General features: G+C 35.3%; 1 protein-coding gene across 5 annotated transcripts in view; it reads right to left on the bottom strand.

The window, feature by feature from the left end:
• Positions 1 to 20,409, bottom strand: part of aplp2 (amyloid beta (A4) precursor-like protein 2) — a 101,163-nt gene that overhangs the window by 44,947 nt on the left and 35,807 nt on the right. For all 5 annotated transcript variants that reach the window (XM_051135748.1, XM_051135750.1, XM_051135746.1 and 2 more), the window contains exons 2-3: positions 10,601 to 10,774; positions 8,801 to 8,930 (exon numbers count right to left, since the gene is read on the bottom strand). In XM_051135748.1, coding sequence (XP_050991705.1) covers positions 8,801 to 8,930; positions 10,601 to 10,774 — 304 coding nt within the window. The remainder of the gene's footprint in view (positions 1 to 8,800; positions 8,931 to 10,600; positions 10,775 to 20,409) is intronic.

The raw sequence follows: 20,409 nt of genomic DNA, 5'->3' as shown, positions 1-20,409 counted from the left end.
AACTTTTGAACGGTAGTGTATATTTTTCTGCAATCATTCATTTTGGGTGCAATGAAAAGCACTTTTTTTTTCTACTACATCTACTACATACTGCTTCATACTACACATTAAAGACCATGCATTTCAAATATAAAAATATACATAGTATACACAATATTTTGTTGCAGTAGACAACAAATGTTTTAAACAGTAGTGCTCCACATTCATGATCTTACTATGTTGCAGATTTCAGCAAAGTTATTTCAAAAACAAATTTGGCAATGTAGGACATTTTTTATACAATTTGTGTGCAATAGTTCACTTCCTTTAAAGTCATGCATAAGCTCTGTGTGAGTAACAATCAATTTTTGAAGGTCACTATTCTCTGGAAATCAGCAAAAATTGCTTGTCGATGCACTGAGCAAGGTTTGATGTCATTGATGAGCATGATGAGTGGTTCTCAAGAGTGTCTGAAGCAGAACAGAACAAAACCAGTTCAAGTATGCTAAATGAAAGTATGGAACTGCAAGAAGATTCTTAATTTCTCTGTTTATGTTGCATGGACAAAACAACAGCATATAGGTTTGGAACGATGGTGATACATTAATTAGTATTGTTGGATCAATTATTCCATTGATAATTTAATATATCTGGGCCAGAGAGTCATGCTGATGTAAATATAAAAAAATCTTTCAAAAGCCAAAAAGCAGGACGGCACCTGGAATGGCTCATTTGTGCGCTCGTGTAATCCCTGATTTTTCATTTCTTATTAAACGCCTGTGCATGAATTTGACTAAGCGCTCGACTTGTAAAGGCAAACTGCAAGCTGACGACATGATCAAAAAACTCTTAGATGATCCAGCAAAGGCTGGAAAAATAAGTGTGTTATAGTTAAGAAAGAGACAAAAGAAGAAAAAATGCTATGAAGACAAACGACACAAAAGGATTGAGGCCAGCTGCTTTCAACTTCACAGTTTATAGCCCAGTTCCTCCGCTCTGCCCCAGTCCTGCATCAAAGATTTATGGCTATTACACATTAAACGCAGTATAATCTCCCTAAAAACGATTTTTCCCCGTTCTTTCAGTTTTTATCTCCGGTTGTATCTGCTAGACTCTTCGGCCAGGATGGAATCTGCCCGCATCCACGTCTGTTTTCAGAAACACTAGCATCAAATGAACCAGTGTAACCTTTGGAGAGCTGAACACTGCTGATGTTTCTGTAAAGCAGAGCTGCTGTTGATTTAGCACAATCCTCCCTGCTAAAGAGCTGTTTATCTCAGCACTACCTCGTATTGGTATCATTCAGGACTATTAAGGCTAAAGGATGAAACGGTCAGCAACTAAACAAACCCAAACAAAATACTGGAAAACATCTGCTGACTGCCCATTAGGAGTTAACGTCGTCTAAAATGAATCAAGCCAGTGTTTTAAAGTAAAGAGGTAATGGTCAAACATGAGCCCTGCTCTCAGCTGACCAGAATAGCTCGGAAAACATTTAACGTTCACTCGCAGATGTAATTACTACCTCCTCATCTTAAGCTTTCTCCATTTCGTTTGAGGAAACTAAAATGAAAAAGATCAAGGGAAGACTGACTAAAATAGGACAGCTCTTCCAAAAAAATAAAAAAAAAATCTTTGTTGTTCCAACCCATAAGACTTTTGTTCATCTTTGAAACCCAATTTAAGATACTTCGGTTGCACTTTAATTTACAGTGTGTGCACATACAGTACACATACACACCTATGAAAGTACTGGGTAAAATAAGTTACTGCATGGGTTAAGGTTGGGTTTAGGGGTAAGTTCAGGGTTAGTACCTAGTTATTAGCCAGTTATTGTTATCATGATAAGTGCATAGTATGTACACACTAGGGATGTAACAGTAATATCGTGGTATTGCGATAGCAAAACTTTGACATTATCATGGTCAAATCTGTCAAACCAACTAAAACTGAAAGCACAATATGGCTTAATCCCTTCATCAAGTCTGCAAACTTTGTTCAGGCGATCAGCTCGTGATCCAGTGTTTTCCACAGCTCCGTTAACAGTGAATGCAGTCAACTCATTAATTGCATGTAATGTGAGTTTAGCATGTGTTTAGAAATACAACAGCCACCAGTTAAGGTCATTGCACAATGAGTCTGAAGTTTTCGTATGCGTTTTTCAGTTTTTTTTTCGTATTCGTCATCCTTTCCTATCAAAATGCTTACTACGGATGCCAAAACGCAGAAAATCAAATCTGATCCGAACTCTGACAGACAAAAGTTTTGGAGGCAGTGTGTAAACGTGACTGAGATGAAATGAGGTTGTAATTATTTTTTATGAGTGAAAATTTCAGATGAGAACGCTTTATGCTTTATTTTCGCTGCAGATGATTACACATTACATGCATTTCACTAGAATTGAAGCGAGACGCATTTTAGTAAGCCTGTTTTAACTAAAGCTGGAGTTTTCCCATTAAAATAAAATCTCTACTGCCGTTTCCGTCAAAATAAAAGCTTTAAAGTGCAGTATGAATTGCTAGCGATTTAAATGGGTAACAATACTGCAGTCCAAATTCAAAGTATCTCTTTCAAGTGCTGAAATTATAAAAGTAGTATTGAAATTTCCCTGCTGTAGTGTAAAGCAAAAAAAAAATACCTATGAAATATTCATTATTTTACAGTGAATTCTTGTACAATATGGCTATTTCTGTCATAGGAAATAGCAATAATAAAAAATTGTTTAGTATTATTATTTTTATTATTATATTCTAATTTGTTTGGCTCCCTAAAACACCAGTGTGAATGTAATTTAGACAGACAGTATACCACAAATAAAAAGAGGGTTGAGTCCCCTTTAAAGTTTAGCTGCAAGTCAATTCACTGGCTTTTTTCTGACTTAAGTTTCCTTAGTTAAGAACATGGGTTGGAGCTCTTAATTTTGAAAGTGCATTAGACAGAAGAATTTAAGTTTAAAATGTACATTTTTTTCCAAATCTTCATTTGTTTTCTTTCTTTTTTTTTTTTTTAATAAATAATCGCAATAAATATTGTGTCACGAACATTATGTTGCAATATTATCGTATTGTGAGATTTTGATATTGTTACATCCCTAGTACACACAGAACAGGACTGTAAAGTGAGTGATTTGTCCCTCCATTAAAAGTCTATTCCACAAAACTTAGACCCGTCAAAAATTTTTTTTAAAAACTTTGAAGGAAATCCATATGAATCTAAAGAAACAAAATTGCTTTATGTTGCTATATTTCATATGCTCCTATGTATGTGTTAATCTATGTATGTGTTCATGTTTTTTTTTTTTTTTTTTTTTTTTTTTTTTTTTTTTTTTTTTTTTTAAGTCAACATTTGGGTGGAACAGACTTGCAATTGTGTATCTCTCAGATTTCATTAAAATATCTTAATTTGTGTTTCAAAAATGAACAAAAGTCTTATAAATTTGGAATGTCATTGCTTTCATGGAACGTAAAAAGAGTTTGAAGAATGCTCATGCTGCTCCTTTCATTACGTCTCTTACACATTTGCACATAACTTCGCTGCAAATGCAACCGAGACCAGCGAGATTGAATTGTGTTTGGTACCACTAATATCAACCCTGCCAAATGCACATGCAATAAGCTTATAATATCAAAAAACTACTGTATGGTTTTGGAGACTTATATAGTGCATTCCATACTTTTTTGGCCCTTTTAAGAATTTATCCCTGATAACTATGCTTAAAAGTGCAGCATGAACATTTCCACTTCTTACATCATATGGATTTGGAATAACATTAAGATGACAATTTTAAAAACATATTTTAAGAGCATGCTTCAGACATTTTTTGTTAAGGGATGCAACTACTTGGCAGCACAAACAACAATACGGTATAATCCTCAAAGATCAAGCCCAAGCATATTTGCAGATTTCTCTGAGGTTTGCACTGCAGAGAGAGACAGAGACACAGACAAGCCGCCCATTTCACTGCATTACACCACCAAAACAAATCACTCTCTCTAATTAAACTCCAGAGGCCAGAATGCTGCTGAATCACAACGAAACCTCCTCATTAATAACAGCAGTTAAACCCCAGAGGAAGCAGAGAGGTGAGAAGACAAGGTGAGCCCGAACACGAGCGAGTCTCGCTGATGTACCGACTTCAATTCAAGGTTACAAATGCGCCTAAAGAGGAAAATCTCCTTAAACAGCAGGGGCTGCTTTTCCACACACAGGATACCCCTAGTCCTTGACTGCAGCAGAAATCACCATCAACTGTGGCCAGAAACACCTACATCAGGCAAACATCAATATTTCTTTGGTTAAGCTTGTGTGTTTGCATTAAACATCAGTCCATAAACTGCATGAATGATCAAAATCCTGCGACTTTCAAGAAGAAATGTGCCGTCACTTTTCCACAATCAGAGATGCAGACTGTAAAAACAACAAAAGCTATAGCAACCACCCAAAAACATCCTAGCTACTACAAAGCAACACAGTAATTTGTTATGTTCAAAAAAAAAAAAAAAAAAAAAAAAAAAAAAATGCTTTTGTTATGGTATCACTGCAGTTTCATTTTTCTGTTTTTATCTTCAGCCAATTTGCACGCTCCACTTCAGATCAATAAAACAGTTTCCATGGAGACTCATAAGTAGAAAAAGTTGTTGATGGAACAGTGTGGTGCTGCTATATGCAGACTAAAACAGCTTTAGATTCTTTCAGGCCGAGAGATTCAATTGGCTAGCCGTCAATCACACAGAAAGAGACACAGGAAGCACCGGACTGAAAGTGCATCGTCCGCCCGACCCCGTCAATCAAACAGCAGCCGACGTCAGGTGATCCACGTCAATAGCTGCCGTGTCAGCTCAAACACACACAAAACAAAAATCAGCCATCTTGGAAAGCCTCCGACCGTCGGCCCATTTCACAGTCGGCTGGCAGCGCTAATGGCTTTTTTCAGCCCGCAAAGAGCCACAACTCAATCCTCTCCTACAAGAGAGGGACACACACAGGAGGAGCCGAGGAAAAGGCACGGACAGGCTGACAGCAGCTTCTCCTCTGAGATGCAACGAGACAAATGTTATTTTTCTTACGTGGAAATACAGAACTGGATTTATTTATTTGCTTAAGAAAATTAATAACAGTGGGAAGTTATTTATGCCTGAGGAAGTGAGACTCTGACTGTAGCATGTATGAATACATTTGCATGACTGACAGTTTATCAGGGGTTGAGTGCCATTTTAAAACATACGCTCTCAGACTACTAGCCACTGTGCTGATATTTTGCATTTACATGCAATTTATTATAATAATTTGTAATTTAAATAAGCAAAAAGACAGTAGCGCAAGCTTAATAAAAAATGCTTTTAATGCTCACAAATTAGTTTTTGATTAGAGACCTATAAACATAATGAGCCTCATTTATGAAACTTGCATAAATATGTGACCCTGGACCACAAAACAATCACAATTTTATACATCATCTGAATAAATAAGCCTTCCATTGATGCATGGTTTGTTAGGATAGGACAATATATGGTCAAGATACAACTATTTGAAAGTCTGAAAACTGAATCAAAATACTGAGTAAAGCACCTTTAAAGTTGTCCAAATGAAGTTCTTAGCAATGCATATTACTAATCAAAAATTACGTTTCGAAATAATTACGGTAGGAAATTTACAAAATATCTTTATGGAACATGATCTTTACTTAATATCTCAATGATTTTTGGCATAAAAGAAAAATCTATAATTTTGACTCAATACAATGTATTGTTGGCTATTGCTACAAATATACCCATGCCACTTAAGACTGGTTTTATGGTCCAGCGTCACATATTTGAGTAAACTCAGAGTAATTTGCATGTAAAACAGACCTTTCCGATTCACAAGCGCTTCATAAACACAGATTTGATAGTGAAACGTGTTAATTCCAATCAAACGTAAATAGGGCACACATGAAAAACAAAAACTAACAGGCAGTACTACTAAACAGTAAATATTTAATTAATGTGTGTCCACTAGTGTATTTAGCCAGTTAAAAAAAATAAAAAATAAAATAAATAAATAAATACAAATGACCAGCTGGTGGCGCTTTAGAGCACTTTGTCGGCACAGCATTTTTTTTTAGTTGAGATATTTTGGTTGCTGTGATTTGTAATGTCCACGGAAGTAACATTACTAGTATCTCATTTTAAAGAATATTACTGAATCTAAAAATGCAGTAACCAGTTATATTAAGTTCTCCATTGCCGTTTAGTCATTGTGTACAAGTAGGATGATTGGTCAGTGTAGTATTTGTCCTGTCCGTCTTCCATTGATTGGAGGGCTGGGTAAAAAGCAGTCTGATCTAATCAGTAGAATTGTACAGTATTTCTGTGAGACGCGTGTCGCGTTCTGTAACGTTCTGTCTGGAAACAAATCTGCTGTAAAGTGAAACCCCTTAAGGAAGAAGAAATCTGTTGTGGTTACAACTGTCATGATAAGCACTTATCAAGATCAACTAAGTTATGTGAAATATGTCAAGTTCACAGCATAGAATTTCTAAAATATGTCCAAGAGATTTATACACAGGTCTGTTATTGTGACATTTCTACGCCCCTATACATGACAGCACAAAACGAAACGTGATTGGTTGCTTTACCTGTCAGTCATATTGCCTCTTGGGCAGAACCTTGGCCAATCAAAGCAGCAAAGTATCCAGACCTTCAGTCGTCAGCTTGAAAGTCTGGCTGTGTGAGACTAGGTAAAAATCGAGTGAAGAGTGCTGCGTTTTACCCAAAGTTGAACGGTTATCAACTCCGCTACAAAAAATAAAATATAAAAGACGGGGCAAACGAACTTGTGAAATATTATGGCAGTGCATCAAACGTTTGCCAGAAAGAACACAAAATGTTTTATGCACCATTTACACATGGTAGTGAGCCAAAGTACATTTTTCGTACCAATTAACATTTTGAAAACACAAACATTTCATGAATTCGAAAGTTTACGTCCGATCAGCCTTAACGAATGATTTACACAAAAATGAGCTCTGCTTGAGTTTCATGAATGAGGCTCAATATTCAACTTCTTTTCTCTAAAACCTTTATTACATTTTTAAACCTCAGTTTTCAATACGGTCTCGTTTTTGAACCCCACCATACTGTATGTTCTGATTTCTGCAGATTTTTTACTTTGTTTCTCAGCATGAACTATTGCATAATAAATTAAGTACTGCTTAATGGTTTACTGGGTTGAATAGCTTGATTTATTATACACTACTGTTCAAATGTCTGGGCTTCTTTTTTTTTTTTTGAAAGAAATTAATACTTTTATTTTTCAAGGAAGCATTAAATTAATAAAAACAGACAGTAAAATTAAAGACATTTATAATGTTAATTTTCTACCAAGCTGCTTTGCAACAATGTGCATTATGAAAAGTTCTATACAAATAAAAATGAATTGGACTGAACTGACTTTAAAGGGATCATTCACCCAAAAACGAAAATTAGTCTATTATTTACTGGGCATTATTTATCTGCCCAGAGCTGTGTGCGACCAGTTGGCGCAAGCTAGATTAAAGTGATTCTTATGTTTTAAATATGGATATTTTTCTTACAAAAATGCATTGATTCACTACAGGAGACATTTATTCACCCTCTGGAGCCGTGTGAGGCACTTTTTATTATGGATGGATGCAGTTTATTGGACTTGTTTTGGACTGATGAAGACAAACACCCATCCATTGCCATTCTAAAGCTAGGAAGTGCAAGGATATTTTTTTTAATAGGTGAGTAAAGGTAAGTAAATAATGGGCCAATTTTCATTTTCGGTTGAACTATCCACAATTACAAATGAGCATATCAGAATGATTTTTGAAGGATAATGTGAAACTGGAGATACTGACTGGAGTAATAAAAATTTGCATCACAGGAATAAATTACATTTTAACATATATTCAAATAGAAAACATTTATTTTAAATATTTCACAATATTACATAATATTCAATTTTAAATCAAGTAAAAGCAGCCTTGGTGAGCATAACAAGCTTCTTAGAAAAATATAAGGGTAAAATATTTTGCTGACACCAAAATTCTTGAACAGTAGTTTATGGGTTACCTTATTATGCAGAGATTCTCCATTGTTGCGTTTTTAACATTAACTACGTCATCGTAAACATCCAGTTAATAAACCAGAGTCTGTGTTAGCAAAGTAAAAAGAAGTGAAGAAAGAGAGAAAGTGTGTTAAAGAGAGTTTACAAACTCTTGACAGTTTAAACCACTCTGGTGACTAAGTTGCCACTGGCAATTGCTTGGAAAACTCCTGGAGGAGAGGCAATGTATTGTAGCCGCCTCTGCGGCACAAGAAACAATAACGTACACACACACAAACTCACAGCCCAATGGATCTCCAACAGCCTTACAGCCTCTGTCTAAAATTGGAAATGGGATTTTGCTTTATTACTATAAAGTTCTCCACACAGTAATGGCTTTTCGCCGTCTTCCTGAAACCAGTGTTCAGGAGTAACAAGCAGCAGCAGCAAGTTTTTCCAAACAGTGTGACAGTAATTAAACTGTTAGCTTAACTGTAGCTCCTTTTTCCACCAAGTAGAGGAGTAGAGTCACAAAACACTTTAATGTTTTAGAATTTCTTGGTATTGTGCAATATATTTTGAACCCTGTAGCCAATCACATGAGGAACCGTAACGACTACCTGAGCTACAGTTTAGTTAACGTCGTCGCCTTGTCACTTTGAACTGCTGTTCTGGCTTCTCAGATGTTTCACTTCAACAATGGCGTCTTTAACCCCACAGGACAATTGGCTGTTTAAAAGGACAACAGAGCTGTCAATCAAACACCACTTACCCAAGCACTTGTAGGGGACCACGATGTGAGCGTGGCCCTTACACTGCTTTTTGTCCTTCTTGCACCAGTTCTCGATCCTGACCGGCTGATTGGCTTCCACCACATTTGTGATTTGCAGCTCAGGATATATCTAAAGGGAAGAGAGTGGAGAGATTTAGTCTGAACAGTAAAAGGTGATCCATGCTTCACAATCTTCAGACACCATCTGCTCACGTATTAAAGTAACACAAGATTTACTCTCTCCTGAAATGCATTAAAAGGACATCAGTGAAAAGCAATCTCAATGTACAGGGACAGTACTGCTGTTTTTGCAGTCAGCCATATGACAGATGAGAGCAATATTTGACATTTTTAGCCAAATAGTGTTTTTTTAATATAGTTCTGGGAAGGTATCTTTCAGAAGTACAGGGGGTTGGGAAGATTATTGCTTTTTTAAAATCAATGGTACCAGCAATATTACAAAAGACTCCATTGTCTGATAGGAGTATATAAAGAGAGTCAAATGCAATAATAGATTAAATTCATTATTGAAAAAACATCTTTACTTTGATTATTTTTTTGGTAAATACCAAGCTTACAGCTCAATATAGCTGCATTTACTTTAGCAAAATCTATTTTTGTGATGCAAAGCTGAATTTTCAACATTAATCTTGTCTTCAGCGAGACTGTCATGATTCCTCGATTCAATTTGAGTACTCGATTTTCAAAAATCCTTGACTGCATTTTGCCCATGTTGAGTAACCGGCAAAATACCAGAAGTGGCGCATTCCACAGATGAGAATCTATGAAACGCATTATTGTTTAATTTTCCAAGGCTGCATGATATATTAAACCCATTTAAAAATCAAAGCATAATGCTATTGTGAATTCACCACGGTATGATTAATTAAATATATGCGATGCAGTTTTAATATGTGTGCTTCAATTATTTACATGCGTGTAGGTTACGTACTCGTTCCCAGTAAATGCTGCTCCACACAAACAGTTTTTATTTACATGTGTGGAACATCTCAAACTCCATCTCTGCGTATTGCTATGAGTTTGGGTTTATTATAAATGTTCATCACGGAACGCAGCCATTCTGTCTGCTTCTGTGCGGTTGTCCAGTTAGCATTTTCACTCCGAAATGGCGGCCACGCTACCAAAGCGCCACCTAGTGGCTGTTACCAAAAAAGCATCAGAGTTTTGCCTCTTGGTATTTTATACTCTTTGGCTGAACTCTGCAGGAAAGTCGATTTCCAGGACCAGGGTTGAGCACCCCTGGTTTACACCATTGCTTCAAAACATGGATTAATTCAGAAACTAAACACCGCTGTGTTGCTCTGAGAGACACAACAATTCTGCTAAGGCTTCAAAAGGTAATATGTTCTCTACAAAATATTGTGTTTAAAATAACACAATATCAACAACTTATTTACTGAACTGTTGTATAAAATCACATTTAAGAAATCAGCACTCGTGTCATGCTGCTCTTGCTGCCTGTGTGATATTGTGCGATGTGTGATATACAAATAAATACGAGACAAAACACATACATGGGGCATTTTTGCATCAATATCTTAAATTTAAGTACATCACTGCATTTATGGAGTGGAAAATGCATGTTTCAAGTCAGTGTAAAACACAACCCAATCTATGTATTACCAAGTGAAAAAGGATTTAAGGGAGGATGTCATTAATCAGCAATTGATTATACTGTGAAAAGTGGATGCTCAAGCAGATGGCTCATTGCTCACCCCAGCAGGGATTGAACAAGAAATGAATTTTAATGGCAATTTATGTTGTGTAACACTCTTTTACCTCCTGACAGTACTGCAGCACTCCTTCTTTGGTTCCGAGGCAGGTTTTGGATCCGGAAGGGTCCGGCTCCCAGCGTCCAGTCTGGATATTAATGTGCATGTTGAGCTTGCCGCAAAACATGGCAACCTGCGGCTCTGCAACGGCAAATCCGGTACCTGCATTAGCTGCCAGCGCCTGGAGAGCAGAAAGTAAGCAAGGTGAGAAAAAGATTAAGACACTCTTCATCTCTATAGGACACTCTTATTATAATCCAATAAAAGTCAAGCAGGATCAGACCTGTCATAATACACTCATTTCATGCGATCTATAAAAAGACCTCCATCTGTCTGTTCTCATAAAGAAAGATGTTATCTGGAGTGAGCAGAATAAACATAATGAGAAAATCTGAAGCAGATGTTATCTCTAAAGACATATTCCTTGTGCTCAAGGGTCACTGTTAGTCTCATCAAATGGATTTTAATTCAATTTGGTTTGTTTGCTTATACACGCTTGATCGCACTGAGAGTCTGTCAGTCCCATCCATGTGTGTTCTCAGCACACGGTCATGCCTCCGAACTCACACGATGACCTTCCTGATGACTCTCTGAATCGCTTAAAACACCCCAGGGAAAAACGAAAATGTCCGACAGCTTCTAAACGCATCATTTCCTGCTGATGGCTGAGGCTGATGATGGCCGCTTCACTGCACAACTGCAGTGACAGAGCTGCTAAACATTTACTGGCAAGAGCTCAGGTAACACAGCACAAGCTTCTGGAGGGATGGGATTTTTACATGGTATCTAGGTTGTTTCTGTAGTGGTAAACACGTGTGAACTCTGAAAGGTCAGAGAGGGTGGGAAAATACAAAGACTTGCTTTTTGAAATGACTAAAAAGTCCACAAAACGTTCACTAGCTTAAATAAAATCCCCCACCCCTGTGAAACGAGTGAAGTTTCCCTCCTCTCGTCTCTTTTAGTCCTTCCTGTAGATAGGACACTCTCGTTTACATTACCACGTTCTTCCTCTTTTCCTGAAACAGGAAGCAGCTACGCCCGGCCTGTCATTAAAGCTCTATACAAATATTTCTCAGCTGTGATCAAAGTTAAGACTTATTCCGAGTAACTAAGATTGCACTCATAAAATGCGAACAAACTGGTGTGATCACAGGGCAATTATAGGGGTGTGTGTTATACCCAAACCTTGTGTTTTCTCTAGTCTGAAGACAGAGCCTGAAGAGGTGCAGGAGGTCAGGTCACAGCCCAGACATGAACTTAGAGTAGCAACACAGTAATGTTTAAAAACAGCATTTGTCTTTCCAGTAGAATGTCAGTCGATTAAAATTTATCATCTAAATAATTACATTACGTTTTGATTACTTAAATTAATTAAAATCGCAAAATACTGAAAATACCCACAAAAGATTATAGACCTTACAAACTGCAGCTTGAGAAAGAAATATTCTATTTGATTCAACATAGAATTTATTACATAAACATTTAGGCTATAATGGTCTAACGTAAACTATGGAACATGAAAGATCATTTGAGAAACATCTCAGTATTTTTTGTTCATACGATGAAAGCCATTGGTAGGTAAAACAGCTGTTACCAACAGTCTTCAAAATACCTTCTGTCAAGTTCCACAAAAGAAAGGTTTGAAACGACATGAGGGTGAGTAAATGACAAAATTACAAATTTTTTTGGTGAACTATCCCTTTAACGTTTTTCTTTTTTTTTATAAAATTATACTCTAAATAAGAAACTAAATCTGCCAGCACGTCGACGTAAAAGTCTTTGAGTCATTCATTTATTCATTCGATTCACACAAATGGCAGATTCATTCAGGAATGAAGTAAATGACTCCATGAATCATTGATTCACTCGATTCGCTCAATATGCGGATTTATTCAGAAACTAAACACTGCTGTGTTGCTCGAAGATGAGCAACAATTCTGCTATGACTTCAAAGGTAATATGTTCTCTGTAAAACTGAGCAAAAATACTTAATATTGTGTTTAAAATATAACAATCAACTTATTTACTGTTGTAAAAAATCACATTTAAGCTTGTGACCGATCGGGACAAAAATGACACAGCACTTGTGTCATATTGCTCTTGCTGCCCATGTGACATTCTGTGATATGTGATATAAATATACTGTGATATGTAATAATAAATACACTTATTTTTAGTTAGACAGACAGACAGACATGACTAGTGCTAATGTTAAGAACAAAATTAAAAATTAAAAACTAAAATTAAATTTAAAAATACAAATAAAATACAATTTTGAATCTTTGTGGACAAAAGCAGTTCCGACATATAGATTGATAAAATCTTCAACATATTTGTTTCATTTTGTATTCAGTATGATTATAATAGCCAATTTCGAAGAGATTACAGTGGGCTAAAACAGGAGTAACATTCTTGTTCAGTGTTGTTGTGTTTTCCTTTTTGTTTTTGTTTTGATTTTTATTTTGATTTATTCTTCTAGAGTAAATGCAGCAATCTTGTGGTTGTATGGAATTTGGAAAAATGTACGATTGTAAAAGGCTGTATTTCAAAGCGTTTAAAAAATTAAAATAAAATAAAAATATTGTGGAGAAAATACAATTTGGTCAACTCCACACAAATACTCTTGAGAAACTAGTGTATAAATCAGTGTAAGATCACAGGCGCAGTGGGAGACATTAAGATTATGACACGACTTGTGCAACTGCCACAAGTTTGCAACACCGCAGTCAACTAAACGGGCGGAACATCCTGTCTTTAAAATGGAGAGAAGCGTGGAAAGAGAGAGGAAGGGAAAAGCAAAGGATAAGTTTGGAGAGAGAGAGAGAGAAACAACATTGTAATCCAGCCCAGAGGAGGGCAAGGACGCCCCAGTAAACCACAGAGCCAAACGACAGACGTGACAGCTTCATCCTTCCACCACAATCCCGCTCAGCCATGGCTCCCTGCCTCATTCCTTCCACTCAGTTACTGTCTCAGGATACGCTCTATTCCAAAACCCCACTAATCCTAGTTATTTCACAGCGTCTCCCACCAAACTCCATACTCAAATGTGTTATGTAACACACTTTTCACAAATCTAATCAACTCATGACGAATAAAATAGAGACTCATCCTATATACACTACTGAATATCCAGTTTCACCTGAAAGTGTCCCCGATTTTGGAAGTAAAACTGGTTGTGAAAGACGTCTTTATGAAGCCCTGTATAATTAAGCTGATGGATTTCTCAGCGGTATATAAACACAGCCCTTCAGAGGGGTGACTGACAAATAACTTGGTTAAATCCCTATAAACTTTTATTGTGCAAAACTACCACAAAAATGGATTACACATAATAATAGGAACATTACTCGCAGCAGACAATTTGAAGTGTGACAGTAATAGGCTTGAAATATACCAAAGGCGGTAAATTTATAATAAAAGAAGCACTTTGATGACTGGTGATGCTTTAAAACAGATGATTTTAGAGGTGAAACGTCTCTAAAAGAGTTTATTTGCCTAGGACAACTTGACTCTAAATTTATGCCTTTAAACAGGGCTGTACACCACCAGTCAAAAGTTTTTAAACAGTAAGATTTTTAGATGTTTTTTAAATTCTCTTCTGCTCACCAAGCCTGCATTTATTTGATCCAAAATACAGCAAGAGCAGTAATATTGTGAAATATTTTTACCATTGAAAATAACTGCTTTCTATGTGAATATATTTTCAAATGTTATTTACTCCTATGATCAAAGCTGAATTTTTAGCATCATTACGCCAGTCTTCAGTGTCACATGATCTTACAGAACTCATTTGAATATGCTGATTTGCATTTTTTTTTAAATTCAAAGATCAGCATTTATCTAAAAAAAAAAAAAAAAAAAAAAAAAAAAAAAAAAAAAAAAAAAAAAAAAAAGGCTTTGTAACATTACACACTATACCATTCAAAAGCTGGAGTCAGTAGAATTTTTTTTGGTAAAGAAACTATATAAATTAATACTTTTATTTAGCAAGGATGCTTTAAGTTGATCAAAAGTGATAATGAAGACATTTATAATGTTACAAAAGATTTCTATTTCAAGTTAATGCTGTTCTTCTGAACTTTATCAAAAAAAAAAAACCTTTAAAAAGAAAATTATACTCAGCTATTTTCAACATAATAATAATAATAATAATAATAATAATAATTTTTTTTTTTTTTAAGCAGCAAATCAGAATATTACAATGATATCTGAAGGATCGTGAATGGAGTAGCGATGCTAATAATTTAAAAATATATTTAAATAGAAAACAGCTCTTTTAAATAGTAAAAATATTTCACAATTTTACTGTTCTTGTACTTTGGATCAAATAAATGCAGGCTTGGTGAAGACAATTCTTAAAAAAATAAATAAATAAATAATATAAATATATATATATATATAATATATATATAAATATATATATATATATATATATATATATATATATATATATATATATATATATATATATATATATATATATATATATATATATATATATATATATATATATATATATATATATATTTATATATTTATTTATTTATTTATTTATTTATTTATTTTTATATTTTAATAGTAAAAATACTATTAAATTCTGTAAAAAACAACATTAAAACTGAAAATGTTGAAGCTACAGAAGAAGAGTATATATGCCCCTAAAATACATAAATACAAACAACAACGGAATGTATGTAAAATAATATTTAAAAACACTTAAATTATGAAAAAGTAATATTAAAACAAAATGTTAAAGCTATAAATTAATAGTATATATGCTGCTAACACAGTTTATGTTACATATACATTTTAGTCCATTTTTGGATGGCTGTGAAAACCTGTGCTGTCTCTACAATCCGAATTTCTCTGTAAACATCAGCCTGTGCACATTTGTAATGTTATGGCTGCCAAACACTGCGACAGGAAAGAGCAGGGAAGCAAAAGAGATAAAACATGAGAGAGAGAGAGAGAGGCACAGAGAAAATCACCAGTCTGCCTGTTTATGCCAGAAGCGAGAGAGAGAGAGGACAGAAGATCAGAAATGGAGGACAGAGGTGATGGGAGAGACAGAAAGAAAAGGCCAGTAACAATGACCAGTGTAAGCAAAAATACTCCAGCTTTAAGTGCAAGAGCAGCAGTAAGTGGAAGACGGCAAGCGGCAGCCCATTTCAAAAGCACTTAAACTTTGACTGACACACACACTCAAAGTAGCAGACGAAGCCTCCCGGGAAGAATCAGAATCGGTGCGAAAGCAAATGCACCCATGAGAAGTTAGCATGCTATGTGTCTCATCTCAAATGTGCTGAAGGCAGAAAATTTACTTTAGACACACAATACAAGCTCTCACACAGATGTAGCCTCTGTGTTTAGACCTGAAAGAGGAAGCAAACAGTGGGCTTGAGTCCCGGAAAGAAACACAGGGACGCTAATGAGAGAGAGAGATTTGGAAATTGGCGTCACTAGTGGACAAACATGAACAACAGAGACCTTGTGTGGAAATAAGGCTCTCATTCCAGCGAATCTGACCTCATTCAGCACAAGTACACTCTGCTAGTTTTGTTTCCCCTCTCTTCCTCTTTTATATTTGCTCATAGTTCAGACACATACTTTCACAATAAGTCCTGCTGGTCCTGTATGCTGGAGGCGAGCTTCCTGTGGCTCTGGCCATTCTGTGTTACTGCCGTTATATTCACATAGACCAGACGAAACACTCCCTATACAACGACACCCTGTAGCGCAGAACACAACCGCATGTTAAATATCACTGTAAAGACAGAGACAGCACAGGATGCTTCTGTTTGACGAGTAAGGCAGCATATATATTAGGAAATTAAGTAAAGATCATGGTCCATGAAGATATTTTGTAAAATTCCTACTGTGAATATATCAAAACTTAATTTTTGATTAGTAATACTCATTATTAAGAACTTTATTTGGACAACTTTTAAGGCGATTTTCTCAAATATATTGATTTTCTTTTTGCACCCTCAAATTCCACATATTCAAATAGTTGTATCTCGGCCAAATATTGTCCTATCCTAACAAACCATACATTAATGAAAAGCTTACTGCTTATTTAGCTTTCAGGTGATATATAAATCTCAATTTTGGAAAAAATTGACCCTTATGACTGGTTTTGTGGTCCAGGGTCACATTTATACATTTTTTTCTGATAATATTCCTACTGTCATTTGACACTAAACAGAGAGGACTTTAAGATCTGCCATAAAAAGCAGAGCCCGATTTCTCTACTCAGGGTAAAACAGGATTTACGTTCCCCCATAAACATCTTCACTGCAAAGGGCGGATCATATATCACGAAAATACCCAAAGTTTATCATCATCACTACAAAATCAGACATTAATACAGCACTAAATTAGTCTAATCCATGAACTGAAGACCATTATTTTAAATGATTAAATAACAACAATCTTTGATATTTTTATTAACCTATGAATTAACAGTTTTGTAAAAGGCCATATTCTCATTACAGCACAGCCTCTGGGACTTTATTGCCTAAACACTGCATTATTAGTGAACTCGCACAGCTACAATAAGAGATACTTAACAGTACAGCATACACACAAACACACATGAAAGGACAGTTCTGATGGAATCTGATGTTTGGAAACACCCCGTCGGTCCAGTCCCTTGCGAATATATGGCCTCTGGTTTTCTATTTTGAACGATGAGGAAAAGCCACCCTGCAGGCCCAAACATGGTGCCCACACCTTAGCTTGGACAGTTAAACAACCGCCACTCCTAAAAACACAAACAGAGACTCTTTACGCCCAATGCTGGAAACCCACCATGGTCTAATTCAACTTTTACAATGTCTGTCCATCTGTGAGCACTCTTAAACCAGCTTGTAACACGTCTGGGCATTACAGGGGTGACGTGAAACAGACCAAACAGAAACTGTACTGGTCAACTCCACACAGCCCGACTGTAAACCACAGTAACAATGTGCTTCTGAAATCTCCTGAAACCACAGGCACGTGCTTGTGATGATTGTGATGAGACTGCAGAATAACACAGGTAAAATATACAAAACATGAATGTAATTTTAGGCTGGGCAACAATGAATCACTAACCTCTGGGCTGTAATTCCATGAAAACATGGAACAAAAACAAAAACATGGAAAACGGCAAGATGAAAACTTGATAAACTTGTAATTCGCTGCTAACTGATAGTAAATAAGGTAGTTGTTATAGCAGTTATGTTTAGACACTGGGTAGGGTTAAGGGATCTAGAATATGGTCATGCATTTATATGCACTTTATAAATACTAATAAACAGCCAATATGATAGTAACATGCATGTTAAACAACTTGTTAATAGTAAATGGTGTCCCCTAATCTGAAGAGTTACTGTTAAAGTTTGTTTTACTAACACTAACAATGAGCAATCCACTATTACAATATTTGTTAAACTTTGTTAACATTAATTAAAGGGGTCATCGGATGCCCATTTTCCACAAGTTGATATGATTCTTTACGGTCCTAATGAAAGTCTATAATATACTTTGGTTAAAAATTCTCAATGGCAGTGTATAACAACACCCCTTTTACCTTGCCAAAATCAGCTCTGCAAAAATCATCCTGCTCTGGTCGAGGTTGCTTTAAATGTTAATGAGCTCTGCTCGCCCCACCCCTGTCTTCTCTCTGTGGAGTGACGAACCTGTTTACTTTAGCCACATTTAGCCGCTAAACTTGCAAACTAGCACGTTATTAGGAAAGGTGATTGCAAAGATTCACAAAAAAAAGCCCTTATACTCACTTCGGCTGTAAGTGAAGCTGGATCGCGAATGATTTGCGTGAACATAGACGGATTTATGTAGATCAGGAGGCGCATTCTCTTCACAAAAGGTTATTTGAAACACTTGACCGGTACAAAGTTAATTTGGAGAAAAAGCATGCCAATAAAAGACATCTTTGTTGGACAACAGGTTTGTAAACAGGCTCATACACATGCAAAACTGCATCACACTTGCTACTAATAGTTAACGTTATTCAAGGCTCAGACTGATTTTTGTTGCACTGCACAGTTTTAACCAAACCAGTTCCCGATTGGAGCTCCTCATTTAGCGATATGCTAGTTTCACGTCCGCCTTCAGCACGTCACGTCGCACTGTAGCACACAGAAATGTGTCAACAACTAGACTTTATTGTTATTGCCGGAAGACTAATTCTTATTGTGGGCAAAATTTTTACCGGTATATCGCACGATAAGATAATCGCCCAGCCCTAGTTGAAATTTACTATCAAAAGATGAAAAAATTAAGCATTTTTCATTGTTAGTTAATGTTTTCTAATGTACACAATAAATGGGTGCAGAAACAATTTTTATCATGACCAATTATAAAGAAACAGCTAGTTGCTCATTGAACTAAATGTGAAATTTTGTAGTGAAACAAATATCAAAATAGTGAAAAATATATTTTTACAGTGAAGTTAGCTAATGCTAACAGTGTTAACAGGTTTTACTGCACAGTTTATTAGTGGACAGATTAGCTTTATGTTCTTTTCATATGAAAATTACATTAAAAGATGGAGCAATGCAAAAATTTAGAGTAAGACTTGTCCCAGAAAAATAACACAATTAACTGACTAGATTAACCAAAAACTACACAATTTCATTGGACTTTTGGTAAAAATGACAGGATCACCAGTCCCTGATATATATAGACTCCTAAATGGCTGTGGATTTAAGATTCAGACCTGTAAAATAAAACAATAAATAATGATATTAGAGTTGCTGTAATATGCTGTGATAAGATGTCGGTCATATCGCCCACCCCTAATGAAAATCCACAGTGGTACTGTGCCAGGCTGTCACATCACAGGGATTCCCATAATGCAATGCTTAGTGTGCGTGCGACCCCGAGAAAGAATGCCGCTTAATCCGCCGCTCTCATGGTTGTGTGTTACAGGAACACTGTGATTACTGTAAGCGTTTTAGATCAGGAAGAAAACATTTGCCTATTCACTTTGAATATGTCCTTTTCCATAGCTTTAGCAGTCTGTTCAATTCCTTCTGACCTTTACATCAGGCAAGTTTTACATCTTTGGGCAAACAGTCACACTAGGTCACAAATGACCGTTTGTTCCTACACAAATTTGAGCAAGATAAAGGTGTGTGAAGTGTCACAGACAGCCCATTGTACTGCAAATGAACTGACGTGATACTGGCAGAGAAGACGGCTACATTCAAACCACAAGCCAAAAATCCCACTCTCACTTTGTTTGAATATGTATTTGTGAGTTTTTTTTGTAACTTTTTTTTTTAACATGACCTTTGAAACTGAACAGGTGATATTCCTGCACTTACTCAACACTCACCATCATGTTCATCACATGAAAAAAAATGTAATATTTGGAGCACTTAAATACATGTTTTAGTATCAAAAATTAACTTCTCACATGTACAGAAAAATACATTTAAATGTAAAAATTATTATTATTATTATTATTATTATTATTATTATTATTATTATTATTATTATTATTAATCTAAATAATAAAAAGAACAAAAATTACATTAAATAATAATAATAATAATAATAAATAATAGTTATTATTATTATTATTATTATTATTATTATTATTATTAATAATAATAATAATAATAATAATAATAATAATAATAATTATTATTATAATTATTATTATAATTATTATTATTATTATTATTATTATTATTATTATTATTATTATTAATCATCATCATCATCCTTTATTTTTTGTAAAACAAAATTTAAAAATGTTTGTGTAACTTCATAGTTAATTTTATAAATTATTTTGATTAACAC

The sequence above is a fragment of the Labeo rohita genome, chromosome 18 (genome assembly GCF_022985175.1).
Source record: "Labeo rohita strain BAU-BD-2019 chromosome 18, IGBB_LRoh.1.0, whole genome shotgun sequence".
NCBI classification, from domain to species: domain Eukaryota; kingdom Metazoa; phylum Chordata; class Actinopteri; order Cypriniformes; family Cyprinidae; genus Labeo; species Labeo rohita.
Note: the sequence above shows the minus strand (reverse complement) of the source record. Positions and strands in the feature narration are given on the sequence as shown.